We start from the raw sequence: 23,525 nt of genomic DNA, 5'->3' as shown, positions 1-23,525 counted from the left end.
GTATTTGTACCAGAATTCCTCAAAGGCCCCACCCACCTGACCACTCATTTTACTTGCCCATCCCTGCATAACACTAGACAAAATACAGGGGAGGGGAGGAGGGACAGGGAGTTGAAGCCCGTGGGAGGCCAGGAGTGGAACAAGAAAGGGTGTTGGTGTCTCTTATGGCCATCACACATTTTGTGCCTCAGTTTCCTTTCAGTTTGGAGAAAAGGCTTCATCTGGGAGATGAAGATCTTGTGCCCAGCAGGCTGTGTTAATGTTTCTGCCTGGAGGTCAGAGCAAAGTCAGCTTGAGCCTAGTGGCTGCAGCAATTACAATGAAGTACCTAGGGTCAACAGGCTCTCACAGCTACTCAACTGCTGGAAGTTGTTGTCCTAAGAGGGAGAATAGGGCTACAACTTGTAGGGATCCCTGTGGGACAAGGTTAGCATGTCCCTGTCCAGCCAGACCCACCAGCCACGCCAATAATTGCACCTGGCATCCCACTGTGGAGCACAGTTCGTTTGTCTTGTTGGTTTATTGGCCTAGAGAGTTGGACACACACACAAATGCGGAGATAAATATTGGTCAGTTTCTCTAAATCTGGGTCCTCACTACGTATAGAGCTAGAGTCTGTAGAATTCTAAATCTTGCGTGCTGTGGCACAGAACCAGTGGCCTTTCCACTCCACCGTCACCCTTCTTCCCAGGGAACATGGGGAAAGAGGGCACAAACTGACAAGACTTGATAATTTTCAAAAGACAAAATTGCAAAATCCCAAATTTCCAACATGTGAAATTCACAGTATTCAAGTTCCCCAACTCAGATACATGTATTTTAATCGCCATTTCACCACAATCTCCTTTGTTGCCCAGAACCACCAAATTCTGGAAACTATTTTCCTAAATCATATTTTCAAAAAAATAAATGTCTACAGTCTCAGTTCTCCCAAAATGTCCATGGTTTTAGAATTTTGACCTGTTCTGAAATTCAAATTCCCTGGTCCATCCTCAACCCCTTCCATCTCTGTGCCTTTTTGCCTCAGAGGAGTGCAGGTTAAGGATATAGGGGGACTGTTAACGCATCTGCCCCCTGCCTCCAAGGCCTTCCTCAGTCTCTCTTATGGTTCCGCTGTGTGTGTGTGTGTATATATATATATATATATATATATATATATATATATATATATATATATATATTATATATATAATTTGTGTGTAGATATATATGTATTCTTTATTATGTACTTTTTTCCGCAGTTTTTCTAAAGTGCCAGAAACAAGATTTGTGGGAATTTTTTTAGTGATTTTTTTTTTTTTTTTTTTTTTTTTTTTTGCAGATCTTCTCAGACCAGGGCTCGAACCCGCGTCTCCTGCATTGGCAGGCAGATTCTCAACCACTGCGCCACCAGGGAAGCCCTCTCCCAGATCCTTTGTCCTTCATCAACACAGCAACCACCAGAAGCCCTCCACCTTAATACAACCCCCCACCTTTCCCCCAACCTCCAAGTCTCCTCCGTCTGTCCTCTCTTCCCAGGGCCCCATCCCTCCCAGTTATCCACTACTTCCCAAACCCCAAACCAGCCCCAAGCCCCTGAACTTCGTGAGAATCTAGGCCTCAACCAAGGCTCTGTCCTCCAAAGGACCCCAGGCCCTTCAAAAGACTGTAGAGTTTCCAGAAACCCAGGCCTTACCCCAAATCCAGGCCTCCACAAGAACCCAGGCCTTACCCGAGACCCAGGTCTCCACAAGAACCCAGGCCTTACCCGAGAGCCAGGCGTCCCCAAGAACCCAAGCCTTGCTCAAGATCCAGGACTCCACAAGCTTCCAGGCCTTACCCAAGACCCTTATCTCTGCAAGAATCCAAACCTTTCCCAAGACTCTGACCTTCAGAAGAATCCAGTCATTACCCAAGGTTCTGGCTCCCAGAAGAGCTTAGGTTCTACTCGAGATGGACGTTTCTTTAAAAGCCCATATCTCCCCCAACCCTCTGGTCTCCACAAGAACACACCGTTTCTCCAAACTTCTGACATTCAGAGGAGCTCAGGCTTTATGCATGATTGTGGAGTCTATAGGAATCTAGAACGAAACCAAGAGACTGTACTCTATAAAAGTCAAGAGCTCTCCCAAAGAACTGACCTCCATAATAGCCCACACCCTTCTCAAGATTCTGGATGTTACAAGAGTACAGGTAGTGCCCAAGATCCAGGAGTCTCTAGGAGTCCAGACTTTACCCAAGATTCTGGGCCACAGAAGAGTCCATACCTTGCCCAAGACTCTGGAGTCAACAAGAGCTCAGGCCTTTGCCAGGAATCTGGCCTCCATAAGAGCCCAGGCCTTGTGCAAACCCCTCGCCTCCATAAGGGCTCAAGCCTTACCCGAGACTCAGGAGACTACAAGAATCCAGGTCTTACCCAAGATTCTGGAGTCTGCAGGAGCCAAGGCCTTACACAAGATTCTGACCTCCATAAGAATCCAGGCCTAACCCAAGCCACTGAAGTCAAAAGGAGATGTGGCCTTACCCAAGATGCTGGAATTTACAGGAGCTCAGAACATACCCACGACCCTAACTTCCACAAGTACTCAGGAATTAATCGAGATCCTGGCCCCCATAAGGGTCCAGCCCTTACCCAAGACTCTGGCTCATCCAAGAGATCAGGCCTCCGTAACAACTCATGCCTTATCCCAAATCCTGGCCTCCACAAGAACCCTCTAGGAACTGACTCTCTCCAAGTTTTGGGCCCACATCAGACCCGAAAGTTATTTAGATCTGAGGCAGGTCCTCGAAAGGAGGATGCAGGGCAGCACATACCAGGGACTTCTGTCCCACCCAGTCAGAACTCCTGCTCTCCCAAGGCTCAGGTGACCTACAATGACCTGCAAACCTTCTCAGAGGTACCTGTGCTGATTGAGCTGCAATCATCCTCCCGGCGAGCAGGCGGCCAAGACTGGGTGTACCACCCCATGGATACAGTTCCTCCAGCCTGCCAGAACTATCGCCAGATGTCTGCGCCTCCCAAGACCAGCTGGAAGCCCTACTGTCCTGGGTCAGGCACCCGGCTAGGGCATGGGGTCTTTGACGCCCGCCAGAGACAGTTCAGAGCGGGCAGGGACAAATGCGAAGCTCTGTCTCCCAGGCGCCTTCACCGAGAGACATCCAGCACCTCACCGGAGACCATCAAGGAGTGGGGATATCAGGGGACAGATATGCATGAGGAATAAAGAGACAAGAGAAGTGTTCTGTGGTTGTGTGAGGACATCCACCCCAGCCCCATCCCACAGGGCCTGATGAGGACCTAAGCTCTCCCTGCTTTCCCTCCATCGCTGTCTAGCTAAATCCGTTATCCCCAAGGCCCTAGAGCTGCATTGTCAATTACAGTAGCCACTAGCCAAATATGCCTATTAGAATATAAATTAGTTACAATTAAGGAAAAGTAATTCTGTTAAAAATTAAGTTAAAAAGTTAAAAATTCTCTTCCTCAGGGAACAGAATTTCCCTGGCGTCCAATTCTGTTCCCTGGTGGTCCAGTTGTTGGGACTTGGCGCTTTCACTGCTGTGGCCGCGGTTCAATCCCTGGTCGGGGAACTCAGTCCCTGCAAGCTTCATGGCTTGGCCAAAAAAGAAAAAAATTCTGTTCCTCAGTGTCATGATCTTCTAAGTGCTCAGTAGTCACATGGAGCTAGCGGATACTGTATTGGACGGCACAGATTTAGAACGTTTCCATCATCATGGAAAATGCTATTGGAGAGCAGTGCTTTAGAGTTTAGAGCAATTTTCCTTTCCCTGTCACCCACCCCCAGCATCTTAAAGCTCCCCCAGAGCCCAGAGAACGTAGTTCTTTTTAGGGTGGCTCAGAAGCCACCCTCTGGGGAGGAGGTAAGATGTAGGCATGGACACCCAACGCCTGATTTCCCCAGACTGTGAGAAAGAGCCCAGGCTTCAGTTTTCCTGATCTGGTCTCTTGGGTCACGACCAGAGGTATGGAAACTTGCCTCCCCCGTTTTGGGCTGTGTTTGGGGCTCGTGGTTACTGAGGGAGAAGACCTCTCTTGGTCAGTGACTAGGAAACCTTGTGTTTTAGGCTCCCCAAATTGAGCCTTGGATTCTGACGGTGCCCTCCTTCATAGGCCTCTAATTTTCTCGAGGTGTCTCCACTTAATTTTCTTGCCCATGGACTTAGGCCTAGTTCACTGTGGAGACAGACCCCTGGGAAAAAGGAATGTAAGAATTCCCGGTCCAGCATGCATTGGTCTAATCTGTGAGCGTGTCTCTGGTGTCCTATCTTTCTGTCCTATTATTCTGGCTCCTAGTTTCAGCCTGGACTTAAGCTGTGTCCATGATAGCACTGGCCGCTGAAAGCAATTTCCTTCCCCTCATAATTTCTCATTGCCCTGCCCTAGCCCAGCTGGAGTTTCCTCTGGACTTGATTTTCAGTCCTGATAACTCTTCTGTATACACACATAAGCTGCGAGATTGCAAAGTGTTTTCCCTGCCACCACTTGTGTGTCTGAGGTGGGCAACACTAATATGTCCCTTCCCTGAGTCAGATGTCCATCCCTGGGTCACTACAGGCACACTATCGGTGTGTTCTTGTCTAACATTACCACCACCGATTCCAAGGAGATACGTCCCAGCGGGAGAGCCCATTTCCAACACCTCTCTGGCTCAGCTCTGACCTTGGACAAGTCATGTGCAACCTTTCTAGGCTTGCAGTCTCACCTCTAAAATGAAGTTATAATTGCATGCAAGAACCCTTCTAGATTTAAGTGACCAGGGCTCCTCTACTCCCAAGTGAGATGTGGAGTCCCCTATTTCTCCGCATGCCCTAGTGTATGTCCCTCATTATTGTTTGCTATTCAGATCCATCCTATTAGGCCTCTGTTCTAACCCCAAGGAGTTCGGCGCCGGGCGGCCGAATGGGCCGAGATGCTGCCCGTGCGGCGCCCTCTGACCACCTCCGCCTCCCTCACGGTGCTGGCCGAGGCCTCGTACCGGCGGGCCCCGGCTCCCAGCTCAGCCCTGCTCGTCCGCTCCTCCCAGCCCCTGCCCGACGTCCAGGCTACCGAGCACCTTCCGCCCCGGCCCACCTTCATGCCACTCAGCCAGGACCCGGGGGGCAATGCCAGCTACCAGGTGTATGACAGCCTGGAGCTGAAGCGGCAAGTGCAGGAGAGCCGAGCGCGGGCCAACTCGCTGCCGCCTTCCACCTCGGCCTCGAGGCCCCCTCTGCACGGGAGCCAGACTGGGAAAAATGAACTGACCAGCAGCAAACGGGGGCGGGGGCGGGGGCGGGGGGCGGCAGGGCATGGAGAGAGGAATAAAGAGCGCCAGAGTCCAGGAAACATTGGTGGTCTGTGGCTTGGAAGCGCCACTCCTTCTGCCAGCCTGGGTCCCTGCCCTTGGCTTCCTGCAATAAGAAGCCAGTGTCCTCTTCTTGGCCTGAGGGTCCCCTTGGTTTAGTGGCCACAGTCCTGCCAGCAAGCCCCTCCTGGTCCTATACCATGCACTAAGGAGATCTGCAGCTGCAGACTCCAAACCACTGGTCTCTGGGCACCTCCTCTGTGTCTCAGCTGTCCCTGTCCCCAGAGAGCCTCATACAAGAAGCTGCTTCCAAACTGGGAGGTTCCACATCTGGGCAGGTCCAGCTCCACGCCCAGTGAAGGGCATGAAGAAGGCTGAGGCTCTGGACTCCAGCCAGGCCTTCCCCAGGGCTCTGAGGCCAAGGTCCTCCTAGTCTCAGGAGGGGCCAAGAGATGGAATGTGTCATTTGAACAAGTGAGTCAGCGGGCGGTGAGCGAATGATTGACCGCTCGAGGGGAGGTGTGCCGGCCTCCGGGCCCTGTTTGACTGTCCAGGCTCAGCTTACCTGATTACCTGGTTACCAGGGAATGCCACCCTGGGCCCTCCTTTTCCTCCTCCCCCCTCATTGTGACCCCACCACCTGCCCCATTATGACCCAGTCCTTCTCCCCCTCCCCCACCAGAGGAGTCTGGCTCCCAGTGACTATGTGGAGGCCGGGGGGCCCAGGCAGTCCTGGGACCCACGGCCATGGGTGAGCAAACCCACTACCGAGCCCAGCCGTGCTCTGGCACCAACCCCAGGAAATGCCAGGACCTAGGAGACTCAATTCTTCTGATCCTGGGCAGCTTCATCTTGCTCAACGTGGGGATCAAGGTGGTGACTCTGGTCAGGGCAGGATCTGGGAAGCGGGGTTGGGGGAGCCCTGGGGTCTTGAAGGGGCTGAGGTGGGAGGGCTGCTGGGGTGTGGCCGGACAAGGGTTGGATTTCAGGGCTCACCCTGCTCCCGGCCTCCCCTCTCCCCTGCTTCCCTCAGATCTGGAGGCATCTGAAGAGCTCCTTGTGGACAATTTTCAATCATATTTTCCCCAAAGGTGAGTGGGCGCCAGCGTGGGCTCAGGGGATGTGGGCCTGTCCCCTTTCTTCTATCCCTGCCTCGATTCTCAGCCCCTCAGGAACCCAGGCCCTGTCCCATCTCGCCTTTCCCCGCAGACAAGCAAGCCAGCTGTGTAGGCAGCCATCGCATGTGCGTGCGCTGCTCCGTGGATCCCAAGAACCTGTGCTCAAGAGTTCCTTCCCGCTTCCGCCATCGCCCAAGCTTCCTGCTCGGGCACCCAAACCACCTTGACTCGTGGATACCAGTCACAAAAAATGAGAAGGCTTCTGGGTGCTGCTGGAGGCCGCCTCAGTGTGGACGGGCTGGGGCTCCCATGGAGGCTCCACGGGGACTGTGGAAGGAGGGGGTAGTGGGCGCTGGCGAGGCCCCTCCGGTCACAGCCTTAACGTCCCGAGCCACCTTTTGCTCCAGGCAAGAGACATCTTCCAAGCTCCGCAGGATGAGCAAGGTGGACGTGCTTCCACTCCGCCTGCCCCAAGAGAGCAAGACGAAGACCCCAGACTATGACCCAGCCCAGGCCCCAGCCCGGGCCCAAACCCGCCCCCCAGTTCAGCCCCCTGCGCATGCTCCTGCCAAGGCCCAGACCTTCTCCTCAGCCCACCCCCTGAGCACACCCGCCCCCAGGCCCAGACCCCCTCCCCAGCCCTCACCCCGAGCGCAGCCCTGCCCAGGTCCATGGCCCTAAGCATACCTCAGCCCATACCCCAGCCCAGGCCCAAGCCCAGGGCCCCTCAAATGCCTCAGCCCAGTCCCTGGGCCACACTTCTGTCTGCACCCTGACCCATGCTCATCTGATCTATACCCATGCCAACACTCTGGTCCCTCCCCCACCTTCGGCCCCAGTTCCTCCCCCAACTTCTGCCCCTGCTACTACTCCTGCCCTAGCCCCTACACCAGCCCCTGTCCCGATCTCTGCCACAACCTCTGTCCCAGTGCTGGTCATGGCCCTGACGACCACTCCAGTCCCTTCCACCACCCCTACCCCCACCCTAGCTTCTATTCCCTCTACCTTGTCTGCCTTCAGCCAAGGCCTCTCCTCCGGCCAGGTGGTCTACAATGCCCGCAGGGTAAAGCAGAACGTGGTCCATGTGTGTCCCCCTCAGAACTCTGGGTACTCCAGAAAGGACTTGGGTACCGTCTCCAGGCCCCAAGAGGGGCATGGTCTGGTGAGCTCTGGTACAGCTGAGCAAACACTGAAGCAATGTAGTGGGGACAGTGCCAAGCCCTCCACTGGATCCATACTGGGTTACCTGGAGTTGGGGAATATGGAATGGAAGATCTCAAATGATGCCAAAGACAAATTTGTGCAGTCCAAGACCTTCCCTTACTGCAGCTTCCATCCTTGCAGTTCTGAGAAGAGAAACACGGACCCCCCAGGCTCCAGTCTACCCCAAATTCCTGGTGTACTCCAAGGATGCTGCACCTTCTCAACCTTGCTTCCATTCTCCAACCAGTGCCCAGAGCTCACCATGCGCCATGCCTCCACCATGCACTCTTTCTCTGCCTCTTGTTTCTCCCAGATCCTTTGTCCTTCATCAACACAGCAACCACCAGAAGCCCTCCACCTTAATACAACCCCCCACCTTTCCCCCAACCTCCAAGTCTCCTCCGTCTGTCCTCTCTTCCCAGGGCCCCATCCCTCCCCAGTTATCCACGACGTCCCAAACCCCAAACCAGCCCCAACCCCCTGAACTTCGTGAGAGTCTAGGCCTCAACCAAGGCTGTGTCCTCCAAAGTACCCTAGGACCTTTAAAAGACTGTAGAGTTTCCAAAAAACCAGGCCTTACCCCAAATCCAGGCCTCCACAAGAACCGTGTAGGAACTGACTCTGTCCAAGCTTTGGGCCCACATCAGACCCGAAAGTTATTTAGATCTGAGGCAGGTCCTCGAAAGGAGGATGCAGGGCAGCACATACCAGGGACTTCTGTCCCACCCAGTCAGAACTCCTGCTCTCCCAAGGCTCAGGTGACCTACAATGACCTGCAAACCTTCTCAGAGGTACCTGTGCTGATTGAGCTGCAATCATCCTCCCGGCGAGCAGGCGGCCAAGACTGGGTGTACCACCCCATGGATACAGTTCCTCCAGCCTGCCAGAACTATCGCCAGATGTCTACGCCTCCCAAGACCAGCTGGAAGCCCTACTGTCCTGGGTCAGGCACCCGGCTAGGGCATGGGGTCTTTGACGCCCGCCAGAGACAGTTCAGAGCGGGCAGGGACAAATGCGAAGCTCTGTCTCCCAGGCGCCTTCACCGAGAGACATCCAGCACCTCACCGGAGACCATCAAGGAGTGGGGATATCAGGGGACAGATATGCATGAGGAATAAAGAGACAAGAGAAGTGTTCTGTGGTTGTGTGAGGACATCCACCCCAGCCCCATCCCACAGGGCCTGATGAGGACCTAAGCTCTCCCTGCTTTCCCTCCATCGCTGTCTAGCTAAATCCGTTATCCCCAAGGCCCTAGAGCTGCATTGTCAATTACAGTAGCCACTAGCCAAATATGCCTATTAGAATATAAATTAGTTACAATTAAGGAAAAGTAATTCTGTTAAAAATTAAGTTAAAAAGTTAAAAATTCTCTTCCTCAGGGAACAGAATTTCCCTGGCGTCCAATTCTGTTCCCTGGTGGTCCAGTTGTTGGGACTTGGCGCTTTCACTGCTGTGGCCGCGGTTCAATCCCTGGTCGGGGAACTCAGTCCCTGCAAGCTTCATGGCTTGGCCAAAAAAGAAAAAAAATTCTGTTCCTCAGTGTCATGATCTTCTAAGTGCTCAGTAGTCACATGGAGCTAGCGGATACTGTATTGGACAGCACAGATTTAGAACGTTTCCATCATCATGAAAAATGCTATTGGAGAGCAGTGCTTTAGAGTTTAGAGCAATTTTCCTTTCCCTGTCACCCACCCCCAGCATCTTAAAGCTCCCCCAGAGCCCAGAGAACTTAGTTCTTTTTAGGGTGGCTCAGAAGCCACCCTCTGGGGAGGAGATAAGATGTAGGCATGGACACCCAACGCCTGATTTCCCCAGACTGTGAGAAAGAGCCCAGGCTTCAGTTTTCCTGATCTGGTCTCTTGGGTCACGACCAGAGGTATGGAAACTTGCCTCCCCCGTTCTGGGCTGTGTTTGGGGCTCGTGGTTACTGAGGGAGAAGACCTCTCTTGGTCAGTGACTAGGAAACCTTGTGTTTTAGGCTCCCCAAATTGAGCCTTGGATTCTGACGGTCCCCTCCTTCATAGGCCTCTAATTTTTTCGAGGTGTCTCCACTTAATTTTCTTGCCCATGGACTTAGGCCTAGTTCACTGTGGAGACAGACCCCTGGGAAAGAGACCCCTGGGACCCGCGGCCATGGTTGAGCAAACCCATTACCGAGCCCAGCCGTGCTCTGGCACCAACCCCAGGAAATGCCAGGACCTAGGAGACTCAATTCTTCTGATCCTGGGCAGCTTCATCTTGCTCAACGTGGGGATCAAGGTGGTGACTCTGGTCAGGGCAGGATCTGGGAAGCGGGGTTGGGGGAGCCCTGGGGTCTTGAAGGGGCTGAGGTGGGAGGGCTGCTGGGGTGTGGCCGGACAAGGGTTGGATTTCAGGGCTCACCCTGCTCCCGGCCTCCCCTCTCCCCTGCTTCCCTCAGATCTGGAGGCATCTGAAGAGCTCCTTGTGGACAATTTTCAATCATATTTTCCCCAAAGGTGAGTGGGCGCCAGCGTGGGCTCAGGGGATGTGGGCCTGTCCCCTTTCTTCTATCCCTGCCTCGATTCTCAGCCCCTCAGGAACCCAGGCCCTGTCCCATCTCGCCTTTCCCCGCAGACAAGCAAGCCAGCTGTGTAGGCAGCCATCGCATGTGCGTGCGCTGCTCCGTGGATCCCAAGAACCTGTGCTCAAGAGTTCCTTCCCGCTTCCGCCATCGCCCAAGCTTCCTGCTCGGGCACCCAAACCACCTTGACTCGTGGATACCAGTCACAAAAAATGAGAAGGCTTCTGGGTGCTGCTGGAGGCCGCCTCAGTGTGGACGGGCTGGGGCTCCCATGGAGGCTCCACGGGGACTGTGGAAGGAGGGGGTAGTGGGCGCTGGCGAGGCCCCTCCGGTCACAGCCTTAACGTCCCGAGCCACCTTTTGCTCCAGGCAAGAGACATCTTCCAAGCTCCGCAGGATGAGCAAGGTGGACGTGCTTCCACTCCGCCTGCCCCAAGAGAGCAAGACGAAGACCCCAGACTATGACCCAGCCCAGGCCCCAGCCCGGGCCCAGACCCGCCCCCCAGTTCAGCCCCCTGCGCATGCTCCTGCCAAGGCCCAGACCTTCTCCTCAGCCCACCCCCCTGAGCACACACCCCCCAGGCCGAGAGCTGCTCCCGAGGCCACGCCCATGAGCACACTTCCGCCCAGGCCCAGGCCTTCTCCCCAGTGGACCCCACTGGGCGCACACCTGCCAAGGCCCAGACCTTCTCCTCTACCCACCCCTCTGAGCACGCCCCACCTCAGGCCCAGACTTGCTCCACCTTCCACCCCCCTGAGCACACCACCCCCCAGGCCCAGACCCCCTCCCCAGCCCTCACCCCTGGGCGCAGCCCTGCCCAGGTTCATGGCCCTGAGCATACCTCAGCCCATACCCCAGCCCCGGCCCAAGCCCAGGCCCCCTCAAATGCCTCAGCCCAGTCCCTGGGCCACACTTCTGTCTGCACCCTGACCCATGCTCATCTGACCTATACCCATGCCAACACTCTGGTCCCTCCCCCAACTTCGGCCCCAGTCTCTCCCCCAACTTCTGCCCCTGCTACTACTCCTGCCCTAGCCCCTACACCAGCCCCTGTCCCGATCTCTGCCACAACCTCTGTCCCAGTGCTGGTCATGGCCCTGACGACCACTCCAGTCCCTTCCACCACCCCTATCCCCATCCTAGCTTCTATTCCCTCTACCTTGTCTTCCTTCAGCCAAGGCCTCTCCTCCGGCCAGGTGGTCTACGATGCCCGCAGGTTAAAGCAGAACTTATTCCATGTGTGTCCCCCTCAGAAATCTGGGTACTCCAGAAAGGACTTGGGTACTCTCACCACTGAAAAAAACGAATGGTGACGTCACCAAAGCAGCCGCCGTTAGCCAGCAGTTAGTGCCACAGCCGTTGGAGGCTCGGGGGGCGTGGCCCACGTTGTGCCCCGCCCAGGTGGCTGCCTGGTTCTTTGCTTCGCTGGCTGCGGTCGTTGAGTCCCTGTTTCCGGTCCCGGGTGCCCCGCGCTTGGTCCACGCAGCCCACCACGCGGGGGTCACCACCATCCTCCTGGCTACGCCCGGGCCCCCGCGCCGCCTCCTGCTTTTCGACTTGATCCCCGTGGTGTCCGTGGCCGGCTGGCCCCAGGAGGCTCGGAGCCACTCGTGGGCCGGCCCGCTGGCCTCGGAGTCGTCTTCCTTCTACCTGGTGCCCGGCGGCGGCGGCACAGAGCGGCCGGGCGCCTCCGGATGGCAGCTCTGCTTCGCCTGCCAAGAGCTGGCGCTCAAGACGCGCATACCCGTTCCCCTGCTGCAAGCGCACGCGGCGGCCCTGGCGCTGCTGCGCCCTCTGGTGGCCGGGACTAGGGTTGCGGCGCCCTATCTCCTGCGGACGTGACCCTGGTAGATATCTGGGGGAAGAAATTACCAGGAGGAGTTAACAGTGAATGCAAAGGCTCTGAGGTGGCGTGTGCCTTGCATATTCAAGAAATAGCCAGTGTAACTGAATGAAGTAAGCAAGAGAGAAAACAGTAGGAGATGTAGTCAGAGAGCTAATGGGAAGGCCTTGTAGACTTCAGTAAGGACTCTTATGCTAAAGGCGATGGGAAGCCACTGGAGTGATATGATCTGATTTACATTTTAACGGGATCAATCTGGCTGCTCTGTTGAGAACAGTCAGCAGGGGGGCAAAGGATGAAGCAAAGAGGAGGCCTTTATAATAACTCAGATCTGAGGTAATGGTGGCTTGTACCAGGATGGTAGTGGTAGACGTGATAAGTCATCAGTTTCAGGATATCTTTTGAAGGTAGAGCCAATAGGGTTTGGTATGGATTGGATATGGGATGAGAGAGAGGAGAGCTGAGAATGACTCAAGGGGATATGGCCTGAGCCACAGGAAAGATCGAGTTGTCATTTATGAACTGGGGAAGACTATGTGGGGAGTCGGTGGTGAGGGAATTAAGTTTTGGACATGTGAAGTTCGAGATGTCTATTGGACACCCAAATGGAGAGGTTAAGTAGGCAGGTGGATACAAGTGTGGAATTTAGGGGAATCAGTCCAGGTTGGAGGTATAAATGTAGGAGTTATTTGCATGCAGTTGGCCCTTCCAAAAGCCTGTCCTTGAGTGAGCTGGAAACACGGTCACTGATTATGCCAGGGAGATTGCTTTCTGGCAAAGCCTAATCCTCCCGCCTTCCCCTCTGTCCCCCAAGGAGAGAAGATGGGGCTCCCGATCTTTGCCCTGCTGACCCTTACTGTGTTCCTGCTGCTGCTGGCAGACAAAGTGCCTGAGACCTCCCTGTCTGTCCCCATCATTATCAAATACCTCATGTTTACCATGGTCCTCGTCACCTTCTCAGTCATCCTTAGCGTCGTAGTCCTCAACCTGCACCATCGCTCACCCTACACCCACCAAATGCCCCTTTGGGTCCGTCAGGTAAGAAGATCTCCTCTCCAACCTGTGTTAACTCTCAATCCTAGTATTTGGCTTTTTGTCCCGGTATCGCTCCTCCCTCCCACCAACTTCAACCTTCCCTTTCACAGACCTGAGGGAGAACTACAACTCCTGGTAGAGTGTCAAAGTGCCAAGGTCTTTGGGTGTTGAAATGTTGCCCAATTAATTTTATCCTCCCATCATTAACATTGCGTAGATCCCAGACTCTCTTCATCAATACTGCCCATCGTGGGTCCCAAGGAAGCATTCTCAGGGTTAGGTACTATCAGGGTGGAAGCCCTCAGAACTTTTCTTTCCAGTCAGGATGCCTCCTAACCCACTTAAGAACTCTTGGGCTGTGTAGTTGCATTTCATCTGTGGGATGCATGCACGCATGCGCAAGAATGGGCACGTGCCGTGGGGGTGGTTGGCGGCTTCCCTTCTGGTCTGAAAGCATAAGAGCCCCCTCCAACACGCCTCTTCTTCTACTCTGCAGATCTTTATCCACAAACTCCCTCTGTATCTGGGTCTGAAGAGACCCAAGCCTGAGAGAGACCAGATACCGGAGCCACCTCCTATACCTCTCAGGGATTCTCCAGGAAGTGGCTGGGGTCGGGGAACAGATGAATATTTCATCCGCAAGCCACCAAATGATTTTCTCTTCCCCAAACCCAACAGGTAGTATCTACTCCCCATCGCCCACGTAGAAGGGAGAGGGAGAACTACAGTTCCCAGAAGACTGTGCGCAGGCAGGCGTCCTAAGCTCCTGGAGGATGTCGTGGTTGAGCATCATGGGAGTTGCAGTATCCCTTCTGTTGCCCACTTTGCGGGGAGGTGGGGACTAAAGCGTACGGGAATAGGAGGAATTGCGGAAGGCTAGAGAGGGCGCCGCTGTCAGAGGGAACCTGAAGGGCTCTCTCACGTTTTGAAACCTGGACGGGCGTTGGAGGAGGGAGTTGGGGCGGGGCCTATAGCACCCGCGCAGGCCGTCTTTGCGCCCCGGTCGTGGCCAAACAGACTCGCCTCTTTCAGGTTCCAGCCTGAACTGTCTGCCCCGGACCTGCGGCGATTTATCGATGGTCCAAACCGGGCTGTGGGCCTGCCTCCCGAGCTACGGGAGGTCGTTTCCTCAATCAGCTACATCGCTCAACAGCTGCAGGAACAGGAGGACCACGACGCGGTGAGTCCGAAGAGGGTGGGCCAAGGCAAGGCCTGGGTGGCCTTGGCTCCACCCGCAAACTTAGGCTCCGCCCCCAGCACTCGATTTTATTTCTGATTGGAAGTTTGCCTCACTTGGTCCCGCCCCCTGGTTTCCGACTTGTTCTTTACTCACATCCGTCGCCCGCAGTTTCGCTCTCTGCTATTCTGCGGGCCCGCCCTTGTCTCAAAGCCGTGGTAGGAGGACCTGGGTGCGGCACAGGGCCTTGGGGCCGCCTTCCCTGGGGGTCTGGAGCTCAGGAACAGTTTCCTCTTCCTACCCTCAGCTGAAGGAGGACTGGCAGTTTGTGGCCATGGTGGTGGACCGCCTCTTCCTGTGGACCTTCATCATCTTCACGAGCGTCGGGACCCTCGTCATCTTTCTGGACGCCACGTACCACTTGCCCCCTCCCGACCCCTCTCCTTGAGGACGAGAGGGCCGAGACCGAGGTCCTCGGCCAGTTGAATTGAGAGTTAGTTTGGTAGTACTCTCAAGCCCTATCCCTTTCTGCATCTTAACTCCTTCACTAGGAGTCCAATCCTCTCATCATTTCGTTTCTAGGGAGGAAGCCCAAGTGGGACTGGGCAGATGGGGAGCTTGGGCCCACCTGAAATGCACTATCCGCTTATTTACTCTTTGGCTTCTTGAAGAAGCTCCATTGGATATTCACACCTAGGTTGGCAATGAATGGAACAAAGAACAATCGCTAGCTTGTAAGCCTTCTGAGGGCAGGAACTATGTCTGTTCACTGTAATATCCCCAGCACCTAGCACAGATCCTAACCTATATGGCCGCTACCTCTGGTTGAATGAATAGGGAAATTTTTTTCTGTAAGGAAATACACTAATATCGCTTATATTTGCATGTTGGGGACTAGTGGTCGTTTTTTCTTTGTTTTTACCTTTCTGTAGTTTATTGTATTTTGTAGTATGTATTATCATTAGGATAAAAAAAGTTATTTCTGAAAGGATACATTTGTAATGAGGATAAAAAAGCACACTGTAAAAACCTCAAGTTCCAGCTTTGGTGCTCAAACTTTGGACAAGCTACTAAACTGCTCTGTGCCTCAGTTTCCCCATCTGTAAAATGAAGCTAATAATAGTATCTGCTCCCTAGTCTGAGGATCATATGAGAAGATGAGAACAAAAGCATTAGGCAGTATACATCAGAGGTTACAAACTGGTGTGTTTTGTTTGGCCCATGTTGTTGGCCAGCAGAATTTAAAATTTGAATTGGTTTGCTACTTTTAAAATGTGGATATTTCACAGAGAAATTTGGATTTCTGGCTTCTCTTGAAACTTTTTAAGAACTACAGTAGCACCAGGTCTGATTCCCCTGTTGGCAGCAACCTGCTAGAGCTGATTAGTGGCTGCCCACTCTGGTCAAGGTATTTGTACCAGAATTCCTCAAAGGCCCCACCCACCTGACCACTCATTTTACTTGCCCATCCCTGCATAACACTAGACAAAATACAGGGGAGGGGAGGAGGGACAGGGAGTTGAAGCCCGTGGGAGGCCAGGAGTGGAACAAGAAAGGGTGTTGGTGTCTCTTATGGCCATCACACATTTTGTGCCTCAGTTTCCTTTCAGTTTGGAGAAAAGGCTTCATCTGGGAGATGAAGATCTTGTGCCCAGCAGGCTGTGTTAATGTTTCTGCCTGGAGGTCAGAGCAAAGTCAGCTTGAGCCTAGTGGCTGCAGCAATTACAATGAAGTACCTAGGGTCAACAGGCTCTCACAGCTACTCAACTGCTGGAAGTTGTTGTCCTAAGAGGGAGAATAGGGCTACAACTTGTAGGGATCCCTGTGGGACAAGGTTAGCATGTCCCTGTCCAGCCAGACCCACCAGCCACGCCAATAATTGCACCTGGCATCCCACTGTGGAGCACAGTTCGTTTGTCTTGTTGGTTTATTGGCCTAGAGAGTTGGACACACACACAAATGCGGAGATAAATATTGGTCAGTTTCTCTAAATCTGGGTCCTCACTACGTATAGAGCTAGAGTCTGTAGAATTCTAAATCTTGCGTGCTGTGGCACAGAACCAGTGGCCTTTCCACTCCACCGTCACCCTTCTTCCCAGGGAACATGGGGAAAGAGGGCACAAACTGACAAGACTTGATAATTTTCAAAAGACAAAATTGCAAAATCCCAAATTTCCAACATGTGAAATTCACAGTATTCAAGTTCCCCAACTCAGATACATGTATTTTAATCGCCATTTCACCACAATCTCCTTTGTTGCCCAGAACCACCAAATTCTGGAAACTATTTTCCTAAATCATATTTTCAAAAAAATAAATGTCTACAGTCTCAGTTCTCCCAAAATGTCCATGGTTTTAGAATTTTGACCTGTTCTGAAATTCAAATTCCCTGGTCCATCCTCAACCCCTTCCATCTCTGTGCCTTTTTGCCTCAGAGGAGTGCAGGTTAAGGATATAGGGGGACTGTTAACGCATCTGCCCCCTGCCTCCAAGGCCTTCCTCAGTCTCTCTTATGGTTCCGCTGTGTGTGTGTGTGTATATATATATATATATATATATATATATATATATATATATATTATATATATAATTTGTGTGTAGATATATATGTATTCTTTATTATGTACTTTTTTCCGCAGTTTTTCTAAAGTGCCAGAAACAAGATTTGTGGGAATTTTTTTAGTGATTTTTTTTTTTTTTTTTTTTTTTTTTTTTTTGCAGATCTTCTCAGACCAGGGCTCGAACCCGCGTCTCCTGCATTGGCAGGCAGATTCTCAACCACTGCGCCACCAGGGAAGCCCTCTCCCAGATCCTTTGTCCTTCATCAACACAGCAACCACCAGAAGCCCTCCACCTTAATACAACCCCCCACCTTTCCCCCAACCTCCAAGTCTCCTCCGTCTGTCCTCTCTTCCCAGGGCCCCATCCCTCCCAGTTATCCACTACTTCCCAAACCCCAAACCAGCCCCAAGCCCCTGAACTTCGTGAGAATCTAGGCCTCAACCAAGGCTCTGTCCTCCAAAGGACCCCAGGCCCTTCAAAAGACTGTAGAGTTTCCAGAAACCCAGGCCTTACCCCAAATCCAGGCCTCCACAAGAACCCAGGCCTTACCCGAGACCCAGGTCTCCACAAGAACCCAGGCCTTACCCGAGAGCCAGGCGTCCCCAAGAACCCAAGCCTTGCTCAAGATCCAGGACTCCACAAGCTTCCAGGCCTTACCCAAGACCCTTATCTCTGCAAGAATCCAAACCTTTCCCAAGACTCTGACCTTCAGAAGAATCCAGTCATTACCCAAGGTTCTGGCTCCCAGAAGAGCTTAGGTTCTACTCGAGATGGACGTTTCTTTAAAAGCCCATATCTCCCCCAACCCTCTGGTCTCCACAAGAACACACCGTTTCTCCAAACTTCTGACATTCAGAGGAGCTCAGGCTTTATGCATGATTGTGGAGTCTATAGGAATCTAGAACGAAACCAAGAGACTGTACTCTATAAAAGTCAAGAGCTCTCCCAAAGAACTGACCTCCATAATAGCCCACACCCTTCTCAAGATTCTGGATGTTACAAGAGTACAGGTAGTGCCCAAGATCCAGGAGTCTCTAGGAGTCCAGACTTTACCCAAGATTCTGGGCCACAGAAGAGTCCATACCTTGCCCAAGACTCTGGAGTCAACAAGAGCTCAGGCCTTTGCCAGGAATCTGGCCTCCATAAGAGCCCAGGCCTTGTGCAAACCCCTCGCCTCCATAAGGGCTCAAGCCTTACCCGAGACTCAGGAGACTACAAGAATCCAGGTCTTACCCAAGATTCTGGAGTCTGCAGGAGCCAAGGCCTTACACAAGATTCTGACCTCCATAAGAATCCAGGCCTAACCCAAGCCACTGAAGTCAAAAGGAGATGTGGCCTTACCCAAGATGCTGGAATTTACAGGAGCTCAGAACATACCCACGACCCTAACTTCCACAAGTACTCAGGAATTAATCGAGATCCTGGCCCCCATAAGGGTCCAGCCCTTACCCAAGACTCTGGCTCATCCAAGAGATCAGGCCTCCGTAACAACTCATGCCTTATCCCAAATCCTGGCCTCCACAAGAACCCTCTAGGAACTGACTCTCTCCAAGTTTTGGGCCCACATCAGACCCGAAAGTTATTTAGATCTGAGGCAGGTCCTCGAAAGGAGGATGCAGGGCAGCACATACCAGGGACTTCTGTCCCACCCAGTCAGAACTCCTGCTCTCCCAAGGCTCAGGTGACCTACAATGACCTGCAAACCTTCTCAGAGGTACCTGTGCTGATTGAGCTGCAATCATCCTCCCGGCGAGCAGGCGGCCAAGACTGGGTGTACCACCCCATGGATACAGTTCCTCCAGCCTGCCAGAACTATCGCCAGATGTCTGCGCCTCCCAAGACCAGCTGGAAGCCCTACTGTCCTGGGTCAGGCACCCGGCTAGGGCATGGGGTCTTTGACGCCCGCCAGAGACAGTTCAGAGCGGGCAGGGACAAATGCGAAGCTCTGTCTCCCAGGCGCCTTCACCGAGAGACATCCAGCACCTCACCGGAGACCATCAAGGAGTGGGGATATCAGGGGACAGATATGCATGAGGAATAAAGAGACAAGAGAAGTGTTCTGTGGTTGTGTGAGGACATCCACCCCAGCCCCATCCCACAGGGCCTGATGAGGACCTAAGCTCTCCCTGCTTTCCCTCCATCGCTGTCTAGCTAAATCCGTTATCCCCAAGGCCCTAGAGCTGCATTGTCAATTACAGTAGCCACTAGCCAAATATGCCTATTAGAATATAAATTAGTTACAATTAAGGAAAAGTAATTCTGTTAAAAATTAAGTTAAAAAGTTAAAAATTCTCTTCCTCAGGGAACAGAATTTCCCTGGCGTCCAATTCTGTTCCCTGGTGGTCCAGTTGTTGGGACTTGGCGCTTTCACTGCTGTGGCCGCGGTTCAATCCCTGGTCGGGGAACTCAGTCCCTGCAAGCTTCATGGCTTGGCCAAAAAAGAAAAAAATTCTGTTCCTCAGTGTCATGATCTTCTAAGTGCTCAGTAGTCACATGGAGCTAGCGGATACTGCATTGGACGGCACAGATTTAGAACGTTTCCATCATCATGGAAAATGTTATTGGAGAGCAGTGCTTTAGAGTTTAGAGCAATTTTCCTTTCCCTGTCACCCACCCCCAGCATCTTAAAGCTCCCCCAGAGCCCAGAGAACGTAGTTCTTTTTAGGGTGGCTCAGAAGCCACCCTCTGGGGAGGAGGTAAGATGTAGGCATGGACACCCAACGCCTGATTTCCCCAGACTGTGAGAAGAAGCCCAGGCTTCAGTTTTCCTGATCTGGTCTCTTGGGTCACGACCAGAGGTATGGAAACTTGCCTCCCCCGTTTTGGGCTGTGTTTGGGGCTCGTGGTTACTGAGGGAGAAGACCTCTCTTGGTCAGTGACTAGGAAACCTTGTGTTTTAGGCTCCCCAAATTGAGCCTTGGATTCTGACGGTGCCCTCCTTCATAGGCCTCTAATTTTCTCGAGGTGTCTCCACTTAATTTTCTTGCCCATGGACTTAGGCCTAGTTCACTGTGGAGACAGACCCCTGGGAAAAAGGAATGTAAGAATTCCTGGTCCAGCATGCATTGGTCTAATCTGTGAGCGTATCTCTGGTGTCCTATCTTTCTGTCCTATTATTCTGGCTCCTAGTTTCAGCCTGGACTTAAGCTGTGTCCATGATAGCACTGGCCGCTGAAAGCAATTTCCTTCCCCTCATAATTTCTCATTGCCCTGCCCTAGCCCAGCTGGAGTTTCCTCTGGACTTGATTTTCAGTCCTGATAACTCTTCTGTATACACACATAAGCTGCGAGATTGCAAAGTGTTTTCCCTGCCACCACTTGTGTGTCTGAGGTGGGCAACACTAATATGTCCCTTCCCTGAGTCAGATGTCCATCCCTGGGTCACTACAGGCACACTATCGGTGTGTTCTTGTCTAACATTACCACCACCGATTCCAAGGAGATACGTCCCAGCAGGAGAGCCCATTTCCAACACCTCTCTGGCTCAGCTCTGACCTTGGACAAGTCATGTGCAACCTTTCTAGGCTTGCAGTCTCACCTCTAAAATGAAGTTATAATTGCATGCAAGAACGCTTCTAGATTTAAATGACCAGGGCTCCTCTACTCCCAAGTGAGATGTGGAGTCCCCTATTTCTCCGCATGCCCTAGTGTATGTCCCTCATTATTGTTTGCTATTCAGATCCATCCTATTAGGCCTCTGTTCTAACCCCAAGGAGTTCGGCGCCGGGCGGCCGAATGGGCCGAGATGCTGCCCGTGCGGCGCCCTCTGACCACCTCCGCCTCCCTCACGGTGCTGGCCGAGGCCTCGTACCGGCGGGCCCCGGCTCCCAGCTCAGCCCTGCTCGTCCGCTCCTCCCAGCCCCTGCCCGACGTCCAGGCTACCGAGCACCTTCCGCCCCGGCCCACCTTCATGCCACTCAGCCAGGACCCGGGGGGCAATGCCAGCTACCAGGTGTATGACAGCCTGGAGCTGAAGCGGCAAGTGCAGGAGAGCCGAGCGCGGGCCAACTCGCTGCCGCCTTCCACCTCGGCCTCGAGGCCCCCTCTGCACGGGAGCCAGACTGGGAAAAATGAACTGACCAGCAGCAAACGGGGGCGGGGGCGGGGGCGGGGGGCGGCAGGGCATGGAGAGAGGAATAAAGAGCGCCAGAGTCCAGGAAACATTGGTGGTCTGTGGCTTGGAAGAGCCACTCCTTCTGCCAGCCTGGGTCCCTGCCCTTGGCTTCCTGCAATAAGAAGCCAGTGTCCTCTTCTTGGCCTGAGGGTCCCCTTGGTTTAGTGGCCACAGTCCTGCCAGCAAGCCCCTCCTGGTCCTATACCATGCACTAAGGAGATCTGCAGCTGCAGACTCCAAACCACTGGTCTCTGGGCACCTCCTCTGTGTCTCAGCTGTCCCTGTCCCCAGAGAGCCTCATACAAGAAGCTGCTTCCAAACTGGGAGGTTCCACATCTGGGCAGGTCCAGCTCCACGCCCAGTGAAGGGCATGAAGAAGGCTGAGGCTCTGGACTCCAGCCAGGCCTTCCCCAGGGCTCTGAGGCCAAGGTCCTCCTAGTCTCAGGAGGGGCCAAGAGATGGAATGTGTCATTTGAACAAGTGAGTCAGCGGGCGGTGAGCGAATGATTGACCGCTCGAGGGGAGGTGTGCCGGCCTCCGGGCCCTGTTTGACTGTCCAGGCTCAGCTTACCTGATTACCTGGTTACCAGGGAATGCCACCCTGGGCCCTCCTTTTCCTCCTCCCCCCTCATTGTGACCCCACCACCTGCCCCATTATGACCCAGTCCTTCTCCCCCTCCCCCACCAGAGGAGTCTGGCTCCCAGTGACTATGTGGAGGCCGGGGGGCCCAGGCAGTCCTGGGACCCACGGCCATGGGTGAGCAAACCCACTACCGAGCCCAGCCGTGCTCTGGCACCAACCCCAGGAAATGCCAGGACCTAGGAGACTCAATTCTTCTGTTCCTGGGCAGCTTCATCTTGCTCAACGTGGGGATCAACGTGGTGACTCTGGTCAGTGCAGGATGTGGGCAGCGGGGTTAGGGGAGCCCTGGGGTCTTGAAGGGGCTGAGGTGGGAGGGCTGCTGGGGTGTGGCCGGACAAGGGTTGGATTTCAGGGCTCACCCTGCTCCCGGCCTCCCCTCTCCCCTGCTTCCCTCAGATCTGGAGGCATCTGAAGAGCTCCTTGCGGACACTTTTCAATCATATTTTCCCCAAAGGTGAGTGGGCGCCAGCGTGGGCTCAGGGGATGTGGGCCTGTCCCCTTTCTTCTATCCCTGCCTCGATTCTCAGCCCCTCAGGAACCCAGGCCCTGTCCCATCTCGCCTTTCCCCGCAGACAAGCAAGCCAGCTGTGTAGGCAGCCATCGCATGTGCATGCGCTGCTCCGTGGATCCCAAGAACCTGTGCTCAAGAGTTCCTTCCCGCTTCCGCCATCGCCCAAGCTTCCTGCTCGGGCACCCAAACCACCTTGACTCGTGGATGCCAGACACAAAAAATGAGAAGGCTTCTGGGTGCTGCTGGAGGCCGCCTCAGTGTGGACGGGCTGGGGCTCCCATGGAGGCTCCACGGGGACTGTGGAAGGAGGGGGTAGTGGGCGCTGGCGAGGCCCCTCCGGTCACAGCCTTAACGTCCCGAGCCACCTTTTGCTCCAGGCAAGAGACATCTTCCAAGCTCCGCAGGATGAGCAAGGTGGACGTGCTTCCACTCCGCCTGCCCCAAGAGAGCAAGACGAAGACCCCAGACTATGACCCAGCCCAGGCCCCAGCCCGGGCCCAGACCCGCCCCCCAGTTCAGCCCCCTGCGCATGCTCCTGCCAAGGCCCAGACCTTCTCCTCAGCCCACCCCCCTGAGCACACACCCCCCAGGCCGAGAGCTGCTCCCGAGGCCACGCCCATGAGCACACTTCCGCCCAGGCCCAGGCCTTCTCCCCAGTGGACCCCACTGGGCGCACACCTGCCAAGGCCCAGACCTTCTCCTCTACCCACCCCTCTGAGCACGCCCCACCTCAGGCCCAGACTTGCTCCACCTTCCACCCCCCTGAGCACACCACCCCCCAGGCCCAGACCCCCTCCCCAGCCCTCACCCCTGGGCGCAGCCCTGCCCAGGTTCATGGCCCTGAGCATACCTCAGCCCATACCCCAGCCCCGGCCCAAGCCCAGGCCCCCTCAAATGCCTCAGCCCAGTCCCTGGGCCACACTTCTGTCTGCACCCTGACCCATGCTCATCTGACCTATACCCATGCCAACACTCTGGTCCCTCCCCCAACTTCGGCCCCAGTCTCTCCCCCAACTTCTGCCCCTGCTACTACTCCTGCCCTAGCCCCTACACCAGCCCCTGTCCCGATCTCTGCCACAACCTCTGTCCCAGTGCTGGTCATGGCCCTGACGACCACTCCAGTCCCTTCCACCACCCCTATCCCCATCCTAGCTTCTATTCCCTCTACCTTGTCTTCCTTCAGCCAAGGCCTCTCCTCCGGCCAGGTGGTCTACGATGCCCGCAGGTTAAAGCAGAACTTATTCCATGTGTGTCCCCCTCAGAAATCTGGGTACTCCAGAAAGGACTTGGGTACTCTCACCACTGAAAAAAACGAATGGTGACGTCACCAAAGCAGCCGCCGTTAGCCAGCAGTTAGTGCCACAGCCGTTGGAGGCTCGGGGGGCGTGGCCCACGTTGTGCCCCGCCCAGGTGGCTGCCTGGTTCTTTGCTTCGCTGGCTGCGGTCGTTGAGTCCCTGTTTCCGGTCCCGGGTGCCCCGCGCTTGGTCCACGCA

General features: G+C 54.3%; 4 protein-coding genes and 1 pseudogene across 5 annotated transcripts; all 5 read left to right on the top strand.

Moving 5' to 3' along the window:
* Positions 1-319: 319 nt before the first annotated feature.
* LOC309618223 (uncharacterized protein) lies at positions 320-3,203 on the top strand (the record flags this gene model as incomplete). Its single annotated transcript, XM_082371676.1, has 2 exons — positions 320-324; positions 1,253-3,203. 2 exons carry the CDS (start codon positions 320-322, stop codon positions 3,201-3,203), a joined length of 1,956 nt encoding a protein of 651 aa, XP_082227802.1.
* Positions 3,204-6,029: 2,826 nt separating this feature from the next.
* On the top strand, positions 6,030-8,737 carry LOC309618221 (uncharacterized protein SPEM3-like; annotated as a pseudogene). Its single transcript, XR_014249852.1, has 5 exons — positions 6,030-6,167; positions 6,316-6,373; positions 6,492-6,666; positions 6,808-6,935; positions 7,021-8,737. The product of XR_014249852.1 is annotated as an uncharacterized protein SPEM3-like (transcript).
* Positions 8,738-9,217: 480 nt separating this feature from the next.
* On the top strand, positions 9,218-11,295 carry LOC309618769 (uncharacterized protein SPEM3-like). Its single transcript, XM_082373020.1, has 3 exons — positions 9,218-9,862; positions 10,023-10,080; positions 10,199-11,295. Exons 1-3 carry the CDS (start codon positions 9,671-9,673, stop codon positions 11,074-11,076), a joined length of 1,128 nt encoding a protein of 375 aa, XP_082229146.1. The 5' UTR covers positions 9,218-9,670; the 3' UTR covers positions 11,077-11,295.
* Positions 11,296-12,807: 1,512 nt separating this feature from the next.
* On the top strand, positions 12,808-15,086 carry LOC309618773 (acetylcholine receptor subunit beta-like). Its single transcript, XM_082373027.1, has 4 exons — positions 12,808-13,027; positions 13,521-13,702; positions 14,057-14,204; positions 14,509-15,086. The coding sequence occupies exons 1-4, from the start codon at positions 12,812-12,814 to the stop codon at positions 14,647-14,649; spliced, it is 687 nt and encodes a 228-aa protein (XP_082229153.1). The 5' UTR covers positions 12,808-12,811; the 3' UTR covers positions 14,650-15,086.
* Positions 15,087-20,956: 5,870 nt separating this feature from the next.
* LOC309618770 (uncharacterized protein SPEM3-like) lies at positions 20,957-23,189 on the top strand. Its single transcript, XM_082373021.1, has 3 exons — positions 20,957-21,768; positions 21,917-21,974; positions 22,093-23,189. The coding sequence occupies exons 1-3, from the start codon at positions 21,631-21,633 to the stop codon at positions 22,968-22,970; spliced, it is 1,074 nt and encodes a 357-aa protein (XP_082229147.1). The 5' UTR covers positions 20,957-21,630; the 3' UTR covers positions 22,971-23,189.
* Positions 23,190-23,525: the final 336 nt, after the last annotated feature.

This window comes from Balaenoptera borealis (genome assembly GCF_965194805.1).
Source record: "Balaenoptera borealis genome assembly, chromosome: 20".
Classification (NCBI taxonomy): Eukaryota; Metazoa; Chordata; class Mammalia; order Artiodactyla; family Balaenopteridae; genus Balaenoptera; species Balaenoptera borealis.
The sequence above is the reverse complement of the archived record's forward strand: the minus strand, read 5'-3'. Positions and strand labels throughout refer to the sequence as shown.